Here is a 22529-nt window from a genome sequence, read left to right as displayed (position 1 = left end):
TTTACAGACGAGGTAACTGAGGCTCAGAGAAGTTAAGTGACTTGCCCAAGGTCACACAGCAGACATGTGGGGGAGTTGGGATTCGAACCCATGACCTCTGACTCCAAAGCCCGCGCTCTTTCCACTGAGCCACGCTGCTCCAAGGTGAGATCGAGGTACAGTATGAAGGGCAAACTATTTGGGATGGGTTGTAGTAGGAGAGTAGCAAGTTGAGGTAGGAGAAGGCAAGGTGACTGAGTGCTTTAAAGTGCTCTGTATTTGAGGATGAACACTACCAGCAAAAGCTTGACCCAAGCTGGGTTTCCAGGGCACAACATGACCTAAGTCAGTGGTATCCAGCGTGAGCCCCACGGGGCGGCTTAAATTATTATTATTGATAATAACAGTGGTATTTAAGCATTTACTCTGTGCCGAGCGCCGTACTAGGTGCTGGGGTACATACAAGACAATCCAGTCTGAGACTGCCCCACAAAGGGCTCACAATCTGAAGAACAGAGAGAACAGGGATTGAGTCACCATTTTACAGATGAGGAAACTGAGGAACAAAAGTTAAACGGCTTGTCTAAAGAAACAAAACAAGCAAATAGTGAACCGTGTTTTTTAAAAAAAAAAATGGAAATTTGTTGAGCATTTTCTATGCAGCAAGCACCATTCTAAGCACTGGGGTAGATACAAGATAATCAGACTGGACAGAGTCCATGGCCCCCACGGGGCTCCCAATCTCACTTTCCATTTCACAGATGAGGTAGCTGAGGCACAGGGAAGTGGAATGACTTGCTCAAGGTCACAAAGCCAACGGGTAGTGGAGCCGGGATTCAAACCGAGGTCCTCTGGCTCCCATTAAAAATTTCCAAGTCCAGCCTAATTTCCAGATTGGTCTACGGCTCCATTAACAGCAGGAGGCCAATATAAACTCATAATCCTTACTGAGAGCTCACCTCCTCCAGGAGGTCTTCCCAGACTGAGCCCCCTCTTTCCTCTCCCCCCTCCATCCCCCCCGCCTTACCTCCTTCCCTTCCCCACAGCACCTGTATATATGTATATATGTTTGTACGGATTTATTACTCTATTTTACTTGTACATATTTATTCTATTTATTTTATTTCGTTAATATGTTTGGCTTTGTTCTCTGTCTCCCCCTTCTAGACTGTGAGCCCACTGTTGGGTAGGGACTGTCTCTATATGTTGCCAACTTGTACTTCCCAAGCGCTTAGTCCAGTGCTCTGCACACAGTAAGCGCTCAATAAATACAACTGAATGAATGAATGAATCCCCTGGGGTCGGGTATCCTCTCCAGCGGGACTGACCCCCTAAAAACGGAGAAGCCCCTTCCTCCCTCGCTACCCCCTCCCCAGTGGGACTCGGGCAACAGGAAGGGACAACAAGCTAGCCCACCTGAGCCTGATTCATTCATTCAATCGTATTTATTGAGCGCTTACTGTGTGCAGAGCACTGTACTAAGCATTTGGGAAGTACAAGTCGGAAACATCTAGAGACTGATTCAGTTTGACTGTGCTGGTCTGAGCCCCACTGGTTCAGGTTTTGAACACCTGTGGCCTAGGGGGCAGAGCACTGGCCTGAGAGTCGGAAGGTCATGGGTTCTAATCCCTGTTCCGCCCCTTGTCTGCTGGGTGACCTTGGGCAAGTCGCTTCACTTCTCAGGGCCTCGATTACCTCAACTGGAAAATGGGGGTTGAGCTTGTGAACCCCAAGGGACGGGGACTGTGTTCAACTCAATTTGCTTGCATCTACCCCAGTGCTTAGAACAGTGCCTGGCACACAGTAAGCGCTTAACAAATACCATCATTATTATCTTGGCCCACGGGTTGGTGCCCAGCTAGAGTGGCAGGTGCACTCTAATAATATATACTATACATATAAAATATATAAACATTGTAATAATAATAGTAATAATAATAATTGTGGCGTTTGTTAAGTGCCTTCTAGACTGTGAGCCCACTGTTGGGTAGGGACCGTCTCTATATGTTGCCAACTTGTACTTCCCAAGCGCTTAGTACAGTGCTCTGCACACAGTAAGCGCTCAATAAATACGATTGATTGCCTACTGTGTGTCAGGTACCATAATAAGCATTGAGGTAGATCCAAGAAAATTGGGTTGGATACAGTCCCTGTCCCACAAGGGGCCCACAGTTTCAAATTAGTATTCACTCAGTTGTATTTATTGAGCACTTACCTTGTGCACAACATTGTACTAAGTGCTTAGTACGGTGCTCTGCACAGTAAGCACTCAATAAATGACAATGAGTGAATTCCCATTTTCCAGATGAGGGAACTGAGGCCCAGAGAAGTGAAGTGACCTGCCCAAGGCCACACAGCAGATAAGTGGTGGATCCTGGATTAGAACCCATGACCTTCTGACTCCATACCCGTGCTCTAGCCATTACGCCACGCTGCTTCCTCCAGCTGCCTATTCCTTCCCCGACAGTGCTCCTCTTCGGGAGGCGGGAAAGGCCCGCTCTAGCTCCAAGATGCCAATGGTATTTATTGAGCACTTTCTATGTGCCAGGCTCTGTATTACACACTTGGGAGAGGACGACAGAAGAGAATTAGCGTTAGAATTAGAATTATCAGACACATTCGCTGCCTGTAACGAGCTTACACTCTAGAGGAACATCTGTACTCAAGAAGACTTATCAAATAACTACAAGGCTCCATTGCTGAGAGTCATCCTTCCCATTTGACAGGTACTGTTCATTCGGTCGTATTTATCGTACTAGCCCACAAGTGGCTCTTCCAAAGAAGGGCAGCTCTTTTGAATTAGATTAGCAACAGAAGTCCACTACCCACCGCACTGCTTCCTCACAAGGCCCCACACTTTTCTTTAACGCTGATCAAAATATTATAACAGCGGTTCTTTTAAGCAAATTCAACTCTATATTTCCACCCAAACGAACTAGATCCATTTAACCTCGAGACTTCTTAGAACACTGTTTTTTTGGATCCCACCCCAAAACCACACAGCAACAGTGAGATTTACTTCATCTAGACTATAATTCTGATCAAACTTTACCTGGTATGAAAACGCAATTTGGGAAGAAGTAAGAGATTCCAAACTGTAGTCTAGGCTCAACTGTACTTACGTCCTCCTTGCCTATAGTTTCTCCAACATAAAAACATGATTACATCTCTTATGCACTGTCTTATCAACTATTCTTTGAACTCATTCCCATATATTACATTAACTGAAATGAAGTGCAGCCATTATAAGAGAGTTGGCAAGAATTTTATCTAGGGGACTAAGAGGATGGTTCATTTTTAAATGGTCCCTCGCTACGCTAAAACTACTCCAGTAAGTTTCTAAATTCTCTTGCTCTATCTGTTCTTTCACCACTGTCCCCTTCCGATAAAAATTAGTGACTACGAAGAAGCGAGGAGATACATCTAGACTGCAAACTCCTTGTGGGCAGGGAAAGAGAAGCAGCGTGGCTTAGTGGCAAGAGCACGGGCTTGGGATTCAGAGAACGTGTTCTAGTCCCAGCTCTGCCACTTGTCTGCTGTGTGACCTTCGGCAAGCCACTTCACTTCGCCGTGCCTCAGTTAACTCATCTGGAAAATGGGGATTAAAACTGTGAGCCCCACGTGGGACGACCTGATCACCCTCTATCTCCCCCAGCGCTTAGAACAGTGCTTGGCACATAGAAAGTGCTTAACACCATAATAATAATAATATGTCTACCAATTCTGTTATTCTGTACTCTCCCAAGTGCTTAGTACAGTGCTCTGCACACAGTAAGCGCTCAATAAATACACTTGATCAGAAAAAGCAAACAGAGCTCCTTAGCACATACCTTCCTTAGAGCACACATGGAAAAAAGGTGGGAGAAAAGACACCCCGAAGCAGTGGATCATATCTTCTTTAACTATGTTTTACTGTACTCTCCTAAGTGTTTAGTGCAATGCCCTGCACAAAATAAGTGCTCAATAAATACCATTGACTGATTGTCTTTTCACTTGCCGTGTCAGATCGAGATGGTTTTAAAATGGCACTCCTGCTATTTTATTTCCATCTAGGGAAGGAAAATATGGAATTCTGGGATCAAGCAGCAGCAATTACTGAACCCTTAGCAAGGGCTGGACACTATACTAAGTGCTTAGGAGAGTACAAAGGGGCTGGACACTGTACTAAGCACTTAGGAGAGCACAAAGGGAGCAAAGCACATGCTCCCCGACCCCAAGCTTACCATCTAAGAGGGGAGGCAGACAAGAATTATGTAGAGATGGTGAAAATTGTAAGGACAACAAGCATAAGCAGTAAGCAAAATCATGACTCATTTGATATAGAAGTTTTTTCACTAACTGACGACTTCTTCTTACCTTCTTAAAGCATGTCGCTGGTGCCATTTCTGCCCCATTTAGAGTTCTCAGGAGGAACATCGGCCAAGATGACGCATTCATCTGGAACCCTGTTCAGTACAAAATAGTACTTTAAGTAAGAATCCCACTCTGACATTTAAAAACAATTTTTAGCAAGGAGACCAGTACAAGACATTCCTCACCCGAACTTCTTTGATTTGGAAGGGAAGGGGGTGGGAGGGCAAAGGGAGAAAGATGTGGGTGATCATCATCATCAATCGTATTTCTTGAGCGCTTACTGTGTGCAGAGCACTGTACTAAGCGCTTGGGAAGTACAAGTTGGCAACATATAGAGACAGTCCCTACCCAACAGTGGGCTCACAGTCTAAAAGGGGGAGATAAACTATAAACTAAAAATGCAGGAGATTCACAACCAAAAGGATTTTTTTTAATCAGGGGTAAACTGTTGGGCAAGCACTTCTCTTTAGATCTCCTCCATAATTTCATTTTGCTGATCTTTTTCCTCTATCTGCATCACTTTTTTTGTCTTTTTGCTTTTTATGGTATTTATTAAGCACTTACTGTGTGCCGGGCACTGTATTAGGCGCTGGAACAGACACAAGGTAATCGGCTTGGGCACGGTGGATGTGAATCCGAATCCCCATTTCATAGATGAGGTAACAGACACCGAGAAGTCAAGTGACTCACCCAAAGTCACACAAAAGAGAAGCACAGCTGTTCTGATTCTTCTTTATACCCTGGAGCTACCTACTGCTAGACAGAAAAATGTCTAAATTTACACTAGCGTTTTTCTTGGATGGAATGTTTCTCGGCAGAGGGAAATTATTAACTAGCAAGGGACCAAGAATAAAGCAGGTTATCTTTGAGTAAATGTCTTTCTACAACTAAAAAAATGTATGGGTATTATTACATTGAATGTTTACACAAACTCTCCAAAGACCAAAAGATAATGACCTACACCCCACCCCCCAAAAAAGAATGAGTATGCATTAAAAAAGGAAATGTCTTTCCTTTGTACCAAACACCAAAAGAGCATCAATTAAGAAAACATAAGGAGAATATGGTTCGCTCATTCATTCATTCAAATGTATTTATTGCGCGCAAAGCACTGTACTAAGCATTTGGGAGAGTACAATACAATAATAAAGACACATTCCCCGCACACAACGAGCTTACAGTCTCCCAACTTGTGCGTTTCCAGTATAAGTTCTTTCTCAATTTTGTGCAAATTGTTATCAAAATGAATACCAAGAACCTGACAGATGATTAAGAAATAAGAAAGGATAGTTATATTTCCTAAGGAAATATAAACTACATTTCCCTCTAGACTGTAAAGCTCATTATGGACAGGGAGCGTGTCCACTAATTCTGCTGTATAGTACTTTCCCAAGAGCTTAGTACAGTGCTCTGCATATAGTAAGTGCTCAATAAAAATCATTCATTGATGGAATTATTATTAAGACGAATGTGAACTTGCAAAGAAAAAAGGAGCAGGGATGATAAAGTTGCCCCATGTAGTATATTCATTCATTCAATCATATTTATTGAGCGCTCTGTGCAGAGCACTGTACTAAGCACTTAGAAAGTACAATTCAGCTATAGAGACAATCCCTGCCCAACAACAGGCTTACAGTATAGAAGGGGGGAGATAGACATCGAAACAAGTAAATAGGCATCAGTAGCATCATTATAAATAGAATTATAGATATACACACATCATTAATAATATAAATAGAATAATGAATAATCAATGTGTACATATTTAGACTAGGCTATATATAGGCTAGTCTATAGGCTATAGACTAGCTTTCAGACTGTGAGCCCACTGTTGGGTAGGGACTGTCTCTATATGTTGCCAATTTGTACTTCCCAAGCGCTTAGTACAGTGCTCTGCACATAGTAAGCGCTCAATAAATACGATTGATGATGATGATGATATATACACAAGTGCTTTACGGGGGTAGAGCAAAGGGAGCGAATCAGGGCAATGGGGAGGGGAGGAGGAGCAGAGGAAGGGGGGCTCAGTCTGGGAAGGCCTCCTGGAGGAGGTGAAATCTCAATATGGCTTTGAAGGAGGGAAGTGTGCTAATTTGGCGGATGTGAGTGGGGAGGGCATTCCAGGCCCGGGAAGGACGTGGGCCGGGGTTCGACGGCGGGACAGGCGAGAACGAGGCACGGTGAGGAGGTTAGCGGCGGCAGAGGAGCAGGGGGTGCGGGCTGGGCTGGAGAAGGACAGAAGGGAGGAGAGGTAGGAGGGGGGCGAGGGGATGGACAGCCTTGAAGCTGAGAGTGAGGAGTCCATTCATTCAATCATATTTATTGAGCGCTTACCGGGTGCAGAGCACTGTACTAAGCGCCAGGCCAGAGATCGATGGCAGGACAGACAAGAATGAGGCACAGTGAGGAGGACAGCACTGTTATTTAAACCCAGGTTTTTTATGGTATTTGTAAAATGCTGACTATGTGTCAAGCACTGTTTTAAGCATGAGGGTAGATACCAGTTTCTGAGGGTGGACACAGTCCCTGTCCCACATGAGGTTCACAGTCTACAGTGGGAGGAAGAAGCAGTGTGGTCCGGAGGACAGACCACGGGCCTAAGAGTCAGGAGGCCTGGGTTCTAATCTGCTGTGTGACCTAGGGCAAGTCACTTAACTTCTCTGTGCCTCAGTTACCTTGGGATTAAGCTGGTGAGCCCCAAGCGGGACACGGACGGTGTCCAACCTGATTAGCTTGAATCTATCCCAGGGCTTCGTACAATGCTCGGCACGTAGTAAGCGTTTAAAAAATAGCCTTAAAAAAATACAAAACATTCTCAAAGGCTTCTCCTTACCGAGAGGAGGCTGAAGCATGCCCCCTTTCTTCTCACAGGTCCCAACGGGCTGAATGTCTGAGGAATCTATTAGCCTCCAAAAGTCGTTTTTATTATCGCTGCCATCCAGCCTCAACCGCAGCCGGGCACCGGTGATTCCGATTACCGTGGCAATGCACACCGAAGTGACGTTGCGAGGATCGTGGGCTTCCAGTTTCATGCCGACTTTGAAGTCGTTGCTAGGTGGGGTCTTGGACTGCGGAAGGGAAAACCGAACCAAAACTTTAATTATTCAAATTAGAAAACTACAAGCTGGCTAGAAAATAAAGAATCATTCATGCGACCAGTACTGCTAAGCACGATTATCACACAGCTTTTCTTTTCCCAGAGGGCCAGACTGCTTTTAAAAAAATAAAAACATCCGGCTACTCTTAAATGTACTAAAATCCCTATTATCCAAAATGTGTATGTCTATGGTCAGCTTGGATATGTGCATATTCTGAATGATTACACCTTTCCTACTTTTTTTTTTTTTTTTTTTTTTACATCAACACTGGCTTTGCTTTTTTTTTGCCCCACAAAAATGGGGACATACGAAATACATGACTGGAGAGTATTACAAAATGAATTTATGCAATCCATTCAATCACATTTACTGAGCGCTCACTGTGTGCCACACAGTACACTGTGTGTACTGAATGCTTGGGAGAGTACAACAAGCTTATAGTTTAGAGGGGGAGACAGACATTAATATAAAGTTATTCAGAATTTAATCACTCATGTACACTAACTATAAAGACACCGAAAAATCCATTTTATCCCATAATAATAACAATAATAATGGCATTTATTAAGCGCTTACTATGTGCAAAGCACTGTTCTAAGCGCTGGGGAGGTTACAAGGTGATCAGGTTGTCCCACGGGGGGCTCACAGTCTTAATCCCCATTTTACAGATGAGGGAACGGAGGCCCAGAGAAGTGAAGAGACTTGCCCAAAGTCACACAGCTGACACGTGGCGGAGTCGGGATTTGACCCCACGACCTCTGACTCCAAAGCCCGGGCTCTTTCCACTGAGTCACGTCAAGCTCTTAAATAAACTCCCCTCTCCTGCCTCAAATTATCCTCAGATAGGTTTCAAGGACACACAAACTTAGAGTATTAGTTATTATCACATTTTTTTGGGCAGCATGGGCTCGTGGAAAAAGCACAGGCCCGGGAGTCGGACCACCCTTTTCTAATCCCAGCTCTGCCAACTGCTTATGGTGTGACCTTGGACAAGTCACAACTTCCCTGTGCCTCAATTTCCTCCACTGTACAAAATGGAGATTTGATATTTATCTTCCAGACTGTGAGTCCCATGTGGGTCAGGGAATGTGTCCAACCGGATAAACTTTTATCGACCTCAGCGCTTAGAATAGTGCCTGATACACGGTAAATGCTTAAATTTCATAGTGATTAATACTATTATTTGTGCAAAGGCAAGAAATCTAGAAGAAACCTATGCCTAGAAAACAAGCAAAGACATCCTGCCCCATAGAGAGTGGAAAACTTGAGAAGCAGTGAGTAAACAGAACACAGGCCTGGGAGACAGAAGGACCTGGGTTCTAATCCCAGCACCGCCACAAGTCCGCTGTGCGATCTTGGGCAAGTCACTTAACTTCTCTGGGCCTCAGTTCCCTCATCTGTAAAATGGGGATTAAGACTGTGAGCCCTAAGGGGGACACGGACTGTGTCCAACCTGATGAGCTTGTATCTACCCCAGCACTTAGTATAAAAATAATAATAATAATGATGGCATTTACTGAGCGCTTACTATGTGCAAAGCACTGTTCTAGTATACCCTGCCTGGCACACAGTAAGTACTTAACAAATGCCATTTAAAAAAAAATACTGATTTTTATCGCTAGGCAGAACCCTAAAAAGAGTTTAACAGCAATTCTGAAACATTTAATGACCATATTAATGACGCTGTGCATACCAGTGCTTAGAACGGAGCTTGGCACATAGTAAGCGCTTAACAAATACCACCATCATCATCATCATTACCTGTCTGAAACACTGTGGAGGAGCAGGTAAAGATCCAGTCTCTTTCAAGTAACTGTCCCAGCTGAAGTGTTCTGAAAAGGAAAAATCAAACAGTGCCTCAGAAAACGCAAGAGACGGCAACTTTCTGACAAAAACTTTTGTGTAGATTGTACTGTGGAGGCTTTAAAACTCTTTAAAACAGCCTTCTAGACTGTGGTCCCACTGTTGGGTAGGGACCGTCTCTATATGTTGCCAACTTGTACTTCCCAAGCGCTTAGTACAGTGCTCTGCACACAGTAAGTGCTCAATAAATATGACTGATTGATTGATTTAAAACGTATTTTTCCTTACAGTTCTTTTTGAGTTTAAGGCCCAATTACCCAGCCTAAAAATGTAAGACAGTGCTACTGTCATTCATTTGATCGCATTTATTGAGCGCTTACTGTGTGCAAAGCGCAGTACCAAGAGCTTGGGAGAGTACAACAGAACAACAAACAGACACATTCCTCTCCACATGAGCTCACAGTCTAGTGGGGGAGAAAGACATGAATATAAATAAATAAACTGCAGGCATGTAGACTTGAACTAAGTCTAGGCGATTTGCACACGGCTTCACGGCAAGCGACCGGCAGAGCCGGGATTACAAGCGAGGTCCTTCTGATTCCCAGGCCCACGGTCTTTCCGCTAGGCCACGCTGCTCTTATTCTGACTTTTTTGGCTTCCCTTTTCTGGGTGATGTTTTTGGTTTTTTTGACTCTATATTCCCCTAAACAAAACATTCAGCCCAACTCCCAATTATGGCTCTTTTCACTACAGTTTCTCCCACCTCACAGCCCTGTTTCCTTCTGCTGGCTTCCCTTTTCTGGGTGATGTTTTTGTTTTTTTTGACTCTATATTCCCCTAAACAAAACATTCAGCCCAACTCCCAATTATGGCTCTTTTCACTACAGTTTCTCCCACCTCACAGCCCTGTTTCCTTCTGCCACCTCCTGGCTAAGCCACTGCTCTGCCGGATGTCTGCCTCTACTATTACTACTAATAGGACTAATGATGGCATTTAGGTTGCCAACTGGTACTTCCCAAGCGCTTAGTACAGTGCTCTGCACACAGTAAGCGCTCAATAAATACGACTGATTGATTGATTGATTTGTTAAGCGCTTACTATGTGCAAAGCACTGTTCTAAGCCCTGGGGGGACACACATGGTGATCAGGTTGTCCCACGTGGGCTCACAGTCTTAATCCCCATTTTACAGATGAGGTAACTGAGCCTCAGAGAATAATCATAATAATAATGATGGCATTTAGTAAGCGCTTACTATGTGCAAAGCACTGTTCTAAGTGCTGGGGAGGTGACAAGGTGATCAGGTCGTCCCACGGGGGGCTCACAGTCTTAATCCCCATTTTACAGATGAGGTAACTGAGCCTCAGAGAATAATAATAATAATAATGATGGCATTTAGTAAGCCCTTACTATGTGCAAAGCACTGTTCTAAGTGCTGGGGAGGTGACAAGGCGATCAGGTCATCCCACGGGGGGCTCACAGTCTTAATCCCCATTTTACAGATGAGGGAACTGAGGCTCAGAGAAGTGAAGTGACTTGCCCAAAGTCACACAGCTGACAACTGGCAGAGCTGGGATTTGAACCCATGGCCTCTGACTCCAAAGCCTGTTCTCTTTCCACTGAGCCACACTGCTTCTCTACTACTACTACTAATAATAATTTTATTATAATATTTCATTATTCAAGACTGGACTGGACTTCTAGACTGTGAGCCCGCTGTTGGGTAGGGACCGTCTCTATATGTTGCCAACTTGTACTTCCCAAGTGCTTAGTACAGTGCTCTGCACACAGTAAGTGCTCAATAAATACGACAATGAATGAATGAATATTTGTTAAGCGCTTGCTATGTGCCAAGCACTGTTTTAAGTGCTCCTCCGGCCTCCCTGCTGGCTCCTTACCCCCCATTCTTATGCTTTTCCTTAGTCATGTGTTGCCTTCTCAAACCCAGCTGTAACAAACACAGAATGAAAAAAATGGGCCCAATATAGGACTCGGCTTCCCTCCACTGGCTCTGGGGAATGGATCAGTCATAACATGAAACCGTCGGCTTTACGGGACCAGCCTCCTCACATTATTGGTTCAAGATGATATGTGAAAATTCCTTTTGTAAAATCCATTTTCGGAGACAATGTTGAGGTAGGTGTAAGGACGGAGAAAATATCCAGAGCACTGCACATAGCTAGTTCATGAATTGCATTTTCCACAAATCACTTTTACATCTGGGATGAGACTTTGGAAAGAGACCAAGAGGCCTAAAATAATACCCAATAGGAGCGTACCTGACTCTGAAATTCTAAACATTAGATCTTCAGGGCATCCCAAAAAAAGACATTTCTGCCCTGGTCAATTCTCCAGAAAGGGAAAGCTGACTGGGATAAAGACTTAGAGGAAGCACATTTATGATTCCAGTCTGGGGGATGGAGATAATAATAATAATGATATTAATAATAATGGCATTTGTTAAGCACTTACTATGTGCAAACCACTGTCCTAAGCGCTGGGGAGGATACAAGGTGATCAGGTTGTCCCACGTGAGGCTCACAATCTTAATACCCATTTTACAGATGATGTCACTGAGGCACAGAGAAGTTAAGTGCCTTGCCCGAAGTCACAGAGCTGACAACTGGCAGAGCCGGGATTTAAACCCATGACCTCTGACTCCAAAGCCCGTGCTCTTTCCACTGAGCCACGCTGTTCCTTGTTTTCACAAACGAAGAGGTCTAACCCTGGCTGAAGATTCAGAATTTTTTGTACGTGGGAATGATTGTCCTAAAAACTTATTGGGTGAGCCGTGTGATTTTTCACATATTCCCAATGTGTGCCATATGAACATAGAATGCCGCCAAACAGACTTCTGGGTGCCTGAGATGATCTGACATTCGGTCTTAAATATAGTGAAGGGGGAGCTTTTTTCTTTCCACAACCCTCTCTATTTCTACTTTTACCACAGTTTCAAGGCCGGGCAATTCTATGGCTATACTCCAGGGCCTGCCCTCACCTCCTTGACTGTTAAAGTGAGATGCCAGCCAAGGAGCCGAGAGACACCAGAAGTCTCAGCCTCCTGCTCTAACGTGTTCCCATGTTAGATGCTACATGTTACATGTCCCATCTGGTGGCCATATACTGTCAGCCTTTTTCAAGAAGTTATAGGCATTGAAAAAAAGAATAAAAACCCTTCAACTTCTTAAAAATTGTTTTCTTCATCCCGATGTTTCAGGTATCTCTATCGATGATATTTATTGACCGCTTGCTATGTATGGAGCACGGTACCAAGTACTTGGGATAATACAACAGAAATTAGCAGATCCAATCCCTGCCCAGAACGAGTTTACAGTCTAGAGGGGGACAGATATTACTCTGTCATTTATAATATATTATTTAATGATATGCACATAAGTACTGTGGGTTTGGGGACGGGGTGAATATCAAACGTCCAAAGGTATATTCCGAAAAGACTACCAGATTGCAATTTATCAATTTGCTCAATGGCTCTGGTGACTTTGATGGCAATTACCCCTTCTACTTTCTGTTCACTCACACATTCATCTACCCTCTAATCCCCAATTTTAACACCCCAGTTTTTTTCAATTATGCTTCCTCTTTCATTTACCGTTTATATTAATATATTCCACCTCACCCCATCTCTAACCCGAACCAGACTCAATCCCACTCACTTAAAAACCTATACATTGTTCCTAGTAGTAGTTTGGGGGTTTTTTTCAGTGGTATTTGTTCAAATGATTTCCTTCTGCCAAGCACTAAACTAGGTGCTGGGGTAGCTCAACAAGTTGGACACAGTTCCACGTGGGGCTCTCAGTCTTTAGCCCCATTTTTTTTTTTTAACACATGAGGTAACTGCAGTCCAGAGAAGTGAAGTGATTTGGCAGAGCAGAGATTAGAATTCGGGTCCTTCTGACCCCAAGGCCCACGATCTTTCCACTAGTCTACGGTAGGAATAATAATGGCATTTATGGGACACTTTCACAGTGCAGTGAGCTATACTAAGTGCTTGGAAACACACAACAGCTGGAAAAACGGAGCAGCGTGGCTCAGTGGAAAGAGCCCGGGCTTGGGAGTCAGAGGTCGTGGATTCTAATCCCGGCTCTGCCACTTGTCAGCTGTGTGACTCTGGGCAAGTCACTTCACTTCTCCGAGCCTCAGTTCCCTCATCTGTAAAATGGGGATTAAGACTGTGAGCCCCAGGTGAGACAACATGATTACCTTGTATCCCCCCCCAGCACTCAGAACAGTGCTTGGCACATACTAAGTGCTTAGTAAATGCCATCATTATTATTATTAAAAAACACAGTCCATGACCACAAGTATCTCACAGTCTAATGAGGGATTTATAGTCTTCCCAACAAATCGTTCTCGACTCCCCCGTTTCTCAGAGGGGGAGACTGTAAGCTTGCTGTGGGCAGCAGGGAATGTGTCCGTTAAACTGTTCTACAGTACTCTACCAAGCACTTAGTACACTAAGCACACAGTAAGCGTTTAATAAATACGACTGATATAGAAGCTGGTGAGCAGGGCTAGGCAATGGGAGCCTTATCGTAAAGGACTGCAAATAGCATTTATACGCGTCCCACCTGGCCTGCACTGTGGATGAGGACAGAATTTATTTCCTTCACTGTGAAAGCAGATATAATTATTAACAACGGTTCGATTCATTCATACAATCATATTTGAGCACTTACTGTGTGCACAGCACAGTACTACGTGCTTGGGAGACTACAATACAACAATAAACAGACACATTCCCTGCCCACAACGAGCTTATGGTCTAGGGGGAGAAACAAATATTAATATAAATGAGTAAGTGATAGATATGGGCATAAGTTTTGTGGAGCTGGGTGGGGGGGATGAACAAAGGGAGCAAGTCAGGGCAATGCAGAAGGGAGTGGGAAAAGGGGAAAGGGGGCTTAGAGAAGGCCTCTTGGAGGAGATGGGCCTTCAATAAGGCTTTGAAGGGGGGGAGAGTAATTGTCTGTCAGATTTGAGGAGGGAGGGCATTGCAGGCCAGAAGCATGACGTGGGCGAGGGGTCGGCAGTGAGATAGACGAGATTGAGGCCCACTGAGAAGGATGGCATTAGATGAGCGAAGCGTGTGGACTAGGATGTAGTAGGGGAGTAACGAGGTGAGGTAGAAGGGAACAAGGCGATTGAGGGCTTTAAAGTCAATGGTGAGGAGTTTTTGTTTGATGCAGAGGTGGATGGGCAACCACTGGAGTTTTCTGAGGAGTGGGGAACTTTTTTGGGGAGTGGGGCTAGTCCCAAAGGCTGGGGAAGAGGGATGCTGAAACAGAGAAGGGAGACATAGAAGCTGGGGCCAATTCCTTAACTTAACCGGCTCAGATTCAATCATATTTATTGAGCGATTACTGTGTGCAGAGCACTGTACTAAGCACTTGGAAAGTCCAATTCAGCAACAGAGACAATCCCTACCCAACAATGGGCTCACAGTTTAGAAGGGGGGAGATGGCTGGGGTTGTTGGGATGGAGTTAATGGATTTGTCTGCAGTTCTATATCAGTCAGTCTCCATGTGGCCAGGGAACGTGTCTACCCACTCCACTATACCGGACTCTCCCAAGCACACATTAAGCGCTCGATAAATACCACCGAGTCCTCACTTGGTCTCCCCACCAAACCAGGTCAGCCAACAACTTGAGATAAAAGAGATCGGTCCTATTAAAAAATCACTACTGCCTTTTTTCTAGCCAGCCAGTTATAAAAAGAACCAACAACATAAGAAAAGGTAATCCATATTGTGCAAACGGCAAAGCAATTATTTTTTAAATGATCTCAATAAAACCCACCATTTTTCACAGGAGTACTGTTTGACTGATGACTCTTTGCTCGCTTTTCTTTCTTAACTTTCTTGGAATCTAAAAACAGGGGTTATGAGGTTATTATGGCAAAAATGATTTCCATCTAGAGCAACAGCTGAGAATATTTAGACAGAAAAAGAAACTACGTAAACAATTTCCCTTTAAAAGGACTCTTTTTCTCCAACAAAAAATGAGGGCTTGGGGCATTGGGCTTCTCAGAAATGTACTACGTAGTATAGGACGACAGGTCACCAGGATAGTCTGCTACAAGCGATAGGTCGGATTCAGCCTCTCAAACCAAAATCAGTCCAGCCCTTGGGTCTCGCGGAACTGCCCCAAAACCAATTACAACAGTTGGATCCAAGTGGGTCCCCCTTTTTTTAATGGTATTGGGTAAGCGCTTACTCTGTACTAAGCGCTGGGGAAGGTACAAACAAATTGGGTTGGACAAAGTCCCTGTCCCACACGGGGCTCACAGTCCCAATCCACATTTTGTGGATGAGGTAACTGAGGCACAGATAAGTGAAGTGAATTGCCCAAGGTCACAAAGCAGACAAGTGGCTGAGCCGGGATTAGAACCCATGACCTTCCAGCACCCAAGCCCGTGCGCTATCCACTGCGCCATGCTGCTACCAACTAATCAGGCTGGACACAGCCCGTGTCCTTTGGGGGGCTCACAGCCTTAATCCCCATTTAACTTTTAGACTGTGAGCCCACTGTTGGGTAGGGACTGTCTCTATATGTTGCCAATTTGTACTTCCCAAGCGCTTAGTACAGTGCTCTGCACATAGTAAGCGCTCAATAAATACGATTGATGATGATGATGATGATTTAACAGATGAGGGAACTGGGGCCCAGAGAAGTCAAGTGACTTGCCTAAGGTCACACAACCAAGTAGGGGCAGAGTCGGGATTAGAACCCAGGTCATTTTTACTCCCAGTTCCGTGCTCTCTTTTTCAGGCTGTGCTACTTCATTAAGTGACTTGGTGGCCACCAGAGCTCCCTTAGGTCAGGACATGCCGTTAGGCCCGCATAACCCTCTCTCACGGTCACAGAAAACGGAGTAATTCCCATCAAGCCCAACTTACTCCTGAGGACACAAAGTTCAAACATTGGGAAAAGAAATTAATACCATACTAGTTAATGTAGCAAATACATCTAAATCTTCTTAAATGCTACAATTCCTATTCGTATAAATGAAGTCGCTAGTGCGTACTTAATGGAAGCTTGTTCGTTCAGTCGTATTTACCGAGTGCTTACTGTGCGCAGGGAACTGAACTAAGCGCTTATTTGAGCATTTCTTGTCCACTCGACCCATTACATTGAATGGACTTTTGTTTTTTAATGACATGCATTCAGCACTCACAGGCAGAGATAATTAGGTGGTGGATGGAGTCTTAGAATAATAGTAATAATGGTATTTATTAAGTGCTTACTATGTGCCAAACACTGTTCAAAGTGCTGGGATACATACAAGGTTATCAGGTTGTCCCACGTGGGGCTCACAGATCCCCATTTTACAGATGAGGTCATTGAGGCACAGAGATGTTAACTGACTTACCCAAAGTCACACAGCTGACAAGTGGCGGAGCTGGGATTAGAATCCATGACTTCAGACTCCCAAGCCCTTGCTCTTTCCACTAAGCCACACTGCTTCTCACCCATCAGAGCAGGATTTCCCCAGGTCTCCTCACTCTTAAACCATGCTCTTTCCACTAAGCCGCACCTCACAGTGGCACTTTCTCTAATAATAATAATAATAATAGTAATAATAGTGGCATTTGTTAAGCACTTACTAAGTACTAGGGGCTGGGGTGGATACAAGCAGATCAGGTTGGACGCAGTCCCTGTCCCACATGAGGCTCACAGTCTAAATCCCCATATTTTACAGATGAGGCAACTGAGGCCCAGAAGTGAGGCGGCTTGTTCAAGGTCACAAAGCAGACAAGTGCAGAGTCGGGATTAGAACCCAGGTCCACTGGGCCACCCTGTTTCTCTAGCAGTGTGACGTCTTATCTAGAAAAACTCAGCAAAACAGATTTTACCCTTCCTGGGGGCCAAAAAAGGGACATTCACATCACAGGAAGACATTCAACTATTTTTTCCTGTAAGAAAAATAATTCACCAATTTCCGACCCACTTGTTATCCAGCTCCTGAGAAACAATTAACACTTTTTATATGTGATCTACCTTACCTTTATTTACAGTCTTCCCCATGGTAACCCTTCTCTGTTTTCTTCTCTGCAGCAGAGAGGTGAGCCGGTGATCTTTTCAACGCAGTCCTATAGAGAAGATTACTACAGGTCAAATGCAAGTCCGACAGCTGATTCCCTTGACTCGATTAAAACTAGAGTCCATGGAAAATCAAGGACCAAAAAATGGAAAAGGTGGAAGAAAGGAACTAATTATTATTATGGTATTTATTAAATGCTTATCATTTGCAAAGCACTGTACTACGTGCTGGTGTATATCCCAGATAATCAGGTCCCACTTGGGGCTCACAATCTAAGGGGGAGTACAGTAAATGAATACCCATTCGGTGGATGAGGGAACTGAGGCACAGAGAAGTGAAGTGACTTGGCCAAGGCCACACAGCAGACAAGTAGAGGAGCCAGGATTAAAATCTAGGTCCTCAGCCTCCCGGGTTCTCAACCTCTTTCCTAGGTCTCGCTGCTTCTCATGATCTGATGCATTACCTCCCTATGGAGAGCAAAATGAATTTGTGCTTCACAAGATTATACTATAAAACAACTGCACTGGTAACAGCCATACTTGATTTTTTATTTTTATTTTTATTTTTGCAATCAAGCGTTCTCCAGAAACAATTCTCATGAAATGATGCTTCAATAGAAAAAAAAAAGTACTAATAACTTGCTCACTGGTCCCATTTTCTTTTACTGATGAAACAACATAAAAATCCCCATTTATGCACACAGGCTAGGATTGGAATAGCATTCCTGGCATGTTGCATTGAATCTCAACAATCCAAGGCAGGAAAATGATTTCATTTTCTTGAGAACGGCATTTGGACAGGATGACAGTGCTCAGAGAAGCAGCATGACTTAGTGGAAAGAGCACGGGCTTGGGAGTCAGAGGATGTGGGTTCTAATCCCAGCTTCGCCACTTGTCTTCTGTGTGACCTTGGGCAAGCAACTTAACGTCTCTGTGCCTCAGTTCCCTCATCTGTTAAATGTGGATTAAGACGGTGAGCCCCATGTGGGGCAACCTGATCACCTTGTATCTACCCCAGCGCTTAGAACAGTGCTTGGCACATAGTAAGCACTTAAATACCATCATTATTATTATTATTTTGAATGCAGGCAGAGGACTGGCCAATGCCTCCATTTACTAAGTAATTCCCACGCACCGAGCACGGACCACCACTGACATTAGTCCTTTGGAAGTTGCCAGAACTCAGGTCTATCACACTTACGGTCTTTGGTTCTAACAGAAATAATAACAATAATTGTGGTATTTAAGTGCTTACTATGTGCCAAGCACTGTACTAAGCTCGGGGCTAGATGCTTGGCACATACTGGGGGCTTAACAAATAGCATAATTATTATTATAAGACAGTCAGGTCCGGTTTACAGTCTGAAGTAGGAGTACCCATTTTGCAGATGAGGGAACTGAGGTCCAGAGAAGTGAACAGACTTATCCAAAGTCACACACAGCAGGTCGGTAGTGCAGCTGGCATTCAAACCCAGGCCTTCCTACTGCCCAGAATCTTTCATTCATTCATTCATTCAATAGTATTTATTGAGTGCTTACTGTGTGCAGAGCACTGTGCTAAGCACTTGGGAAGTACAAATTGGCAACATATAGAGACAGTCCCTACCCAACAACAGGCTCACAGTCTAGAAGGGATAGACAGACTAGGTAACCCTGCTTTCCAAGCCAATCTACTTCCTGGGCCTGGCTTTCACTCATTCATTCATATTTATTGAGCGCTCATCACTGCCTGCAGAGCACTGTAGTAAGCACTTGGGAGAGTTCAATGTAACAATAAGCAGACACGTTCCCTGCCCACAACGAGCTGACAGTCTTACATGATCCCCTTGTTTGTGCTCTTCCCTCTGTCTGAAACTTCCTTCCATCAATCAGTGGTATTCATTGAGTGCTTACTGTGAGCAGAGCACTGCACTAAGCGTTTGGGAGAGTGACTTAGTATGTTTGGTTTTGTTCTCTGTCTCCCTCTTTTAGACTGTGAGCCCACTGTTGGGTAGGGACTGCCTCTATATGTTGCCAATTTGTACTTCCCAAGCGCTTAGTACAGTGCTCTGCACATAGTAAGCGCTCAATAAATACGATTGATGATGATGATGACAATACAGAGTTGGCAGACACTTCCCTGCCCATAGTCCCCCTTTTGCCCAGAGTGTCGCTTTCCCCATCCTCAAAGCCCTCCTCCTCCTAGAAGCTTTTCGTGATTCATATCTTTAATTCTAGGAGGTCAATCCTAAATCCCCCAGAGCACTTAAATACAACCATCCTTAACACCGATTAATAATAATAATAACAGTGGCATTTGTTAAGCACTTACTATGTGCCAGGCACTGTTCTAAGCACTGGGGTAGATTCAAAGTATTGTCCCAAGTGGGGCTCACAGTCTTAATCCCCACTTTACAGATGAGGCAACTGAGGCACAGAGAAGTGAAGTGGCTTGCCCAAGGTCACACAGCAGACAAGTGGCGGGATTAGAACCCATGACCTCTGACTCCCAAGCCCAGGCTGTTTCCACAAAGCTGCTTCTCTGAAGCACTTGCCACCCACCCTATTTACTTGTTCATCCTTCCTTGATCTTGCTTCCCCATGAGTCTCTTTGATCCTACTCCAATTATCTGGAAACCCTGCTTGGCTTTATTGGGTCCATAAAAATAAAGTGAGATGGTACGGGATAGAGAGCTTCCCCGAGGAAGTGCGGTCAAGTGCTCACCATGTAAATGGGAGAAAACAACACTACACACTAAAAACAACTGGAAATGACACAATCCAGAATCCCAGGTAATCCAAATAAACAAGGGAGCTAACCACAAGTCTGACACTGTCCCGCTGAAGTAGGCCCTAAAGATTATACGGTAATCAAAGCAGTCAAAAGACTTCAAAGGTTGAAGAAGAGAGATGGAGGATGGGGAGGGAGGGAGGGGCCGGTGGTTTAAGCCCAAACCAACATTTCCCCTTTATCTCCCAGTTAAGTGGTATTTGTTAAGCACTTACTACATGCCAGGCACTGTACTAAGCACCGGGGTGGTCCAAGTAAACATCTCCCCCTTACCTCCAGATGTGCTTAGTACAGTGCTCTGCACACACTCAATAAATGCCACTGACTGAGAATCTGATCAATCCCAGAAATGATATTATTCCCCCATGCTCTAAATCCCGTGGTATTATAGGAGCTAATCCATGGTATTTACTGAGCGCTTACTGTGTGCACAGCTTCATCAATGCTACTTACTGAGCACTTACTTTAGGCAGAGCACTGAACTAAGTGCTTGGGAGAGTATGTGACCTTGGGCAACTCCACTTCTCTGAGCCTCAGTTCCTTCATCTGCAAAATGGGGATGAAGACTGTGAGCCCCACGTGGGACAACCTGATCACCCTGTATCCCCCCCCCCCCAGCGCTTAAAACAGTGCTTCGCACAGAGAACCAGAAATATTATCCATATTAAAATCTAGACTGTGAGCTCGCTGTGGGCAGAGAGAATGCCTATCTGCTGTTGTATAGTAAGCGCTTAACAAATACCACAATTATAAGCACTTAGTATAGTGCTCTGTACTCAGCACTCAATAAATACGACTGGATGAATCAAGAGAGTGAGAAGAGAAGGTAACGGAGGAAAGGCAGAGTGGGCTTGAATGACTAGACGGCAAGGCTGAAAAGCAACAGGACATGTGGTGAGTAATCTAGACCGTAAGCTCCTCGTGGGCAGGGAATGTGTCACAAGGTTGTAGGTTCTAATCCCGGCTCCACCACTTGTCTGCTGTGTGACCTTGGGCAAGTCACTTGACTTCTCTGGGCCTCAGTTCCCTCATCTGGAAAACGGGGATTGAAACTGGAAGCCCCACGTGGGACAAGGACCGTGTCCAACCCGATTTGCTTGCACCACCACAGTGCTTAGTACAGTGCCTGACACATAGTAAGCACTTAATAAACACAATTATTATTATTACCAACTCTGTTATACTGTACTCTCCCAGGCGCTTATTACAGTGCTCTTCACACAGCTAGCACTCAATAAATACACTTGACTGATCTTGTTTCCGCAGTGCCTGGGGAGGTAACTTCTGCTAGTAATGGCAGGCAAATATACTTTATATAAAAATTATATAAATATACTTTTATCAACCAGTAAGTCACAGAAGCGACGTCACATATGCTAGGCTTGTTCATTCAATTGTATTTATTGAGCGCTTACTGTGTGCAGAGCACTGTACTAAGCGTTTGGGAAGTACAAGTCGGCAACGTATAGAGACAGTACCACTAGTGACATATAGAATCCATTAATGGCATTTATTGAGCACTTACTGTGTGCAGGGCACTGTTCTAAGCGCTTGGGAGAGTACTATAGAGCAGAGTTGGTAGAAAATAATAATGATGATGATGGTATTTGTTAAGCCCTTACTATGTGCCAAGCACTGTTCTAAGCACTGGGGTACGTACAGCGTAATCGGGTTGTCCCACATGGGGCTCACAGTTTTAATCCTCATTTTACAGATGACGTAACTGAGGCCCAGAGAAGAGAAGTGGTTTGCCCAAGTTCACACGGCAGACAATACGTTCCCTGCCCAGGAAGAGCTTAACTTCTAGAGAATTCCGCAGAACCGAGAATAATTTGCCAGGGAGGGACTCTAGTTCCCTATCCCCACTTAATAATAATAATAATAATAATGCCTATTATTATTATTATTTTGGTACTTATTAATCCCTTATTATATGCCAAACGCTGTTCTAAGTTCCTCCGCTTCCTTCGATGTTGGCTAAAAATGATTGAAAATATCACTGGTTTGATTTTTCCACTCATCACAGAACAGCAGTGCTAACTAACCTGGAATATCTACCTCAGTGCTTAGTACAGTGCCTGGCACATAGTAAGCGCATAAATACCATCCAAGAAAAAAAAAGTAAACAATGTCAAGAGGCTCAGTTACCTCACCTGTAAAATGGGGATTAAGACTGTTAGCCCCACATGGGACACCCTGATCACCTTGTACCCCACCCAGCGCTTAGAACAGTGCTTCGCACATAGTAAGCACTTAAATACCATCAGAAAAAAAAGGGCTTCAAACAGAACATGTATGTTCGTTTGCTCAATGTGTGGAATGGATTAGTGATCCCCAGAGCTGTTTGGCTACATCCAGATGCATCAGTCAGTGGTATTCAAAGCTCTATTGAGAGCTCACCTCCTCCAGGAGGCCTTCCCAGGCTGAGCCCCCTTATTTCTCTCCTCCTCCCCATCCCTCCGCCCT

At 44.4% G+C, this 22529-nt stretch overlaps 1 protein-coding gene across 7 annotated transcripts in view; it reads right to left on the bottom strand.

The window, feature by feature from the left end:
• Positions 1–22529, bottom strand: part of SCML2 (Scm polycomb group protein like 2) — an 84375-nt gene that overhangs the window by 43014 nt on the left and 18832 nt on the right. For 6 of the 7 annotated variants that reach the window (XM_038757421.1, XM_038757423.1, XM_038757424.1 and 3 more), the window contains exons 2-6: positions 17257–17343; positions 15050–15118; positions 9192–9262; positions 7166–7400; positions 4336–4424 (exon numbers count right to left, since the gene is read on the bottom strand). In XM_038757421.1, the coding sequence (XP_038613349.1) occupies positions 4336–4424; positions 7166–7400; positions 9192–9262; positions 15050–15118; positions 17257–17278 (486 nt within the window). In that variant the 5' untranslated portion in view covers positions 17279–17343. The remainder of the gene's footprint in view (positions 1–4335; positions 4425–7165; positions 7401–9191; positions 9263–15049; positions 15119–17256; positions 17344–22529) is intronic. The other variant, XM_038757425.1, reaches the window with a different exon arrangement.

The sequence above is a fragment of the Tachyglossus aculeatus genome, chromosome 15 (genome assembly GCF_015852505.1).
Source record: "Tachyglossus aculeatus isolate mTacAcu1 chromosome 15, mTacAcu1.pri, whole genome shotgun sequence".
In the NCBI taxonomy this organism is placed as follows: domain Eukaryota; kingdom Metazoa; phylum Chordata; class Mammalia; order Monotremata; family Tachyglossidae; genus Tachyglossus; species Tachyglossus aculeatus.
Note: the sequence above shows the minus strand (reverse complement) of the source record. Positions and strands in the feature narration are given on the sequence as shown.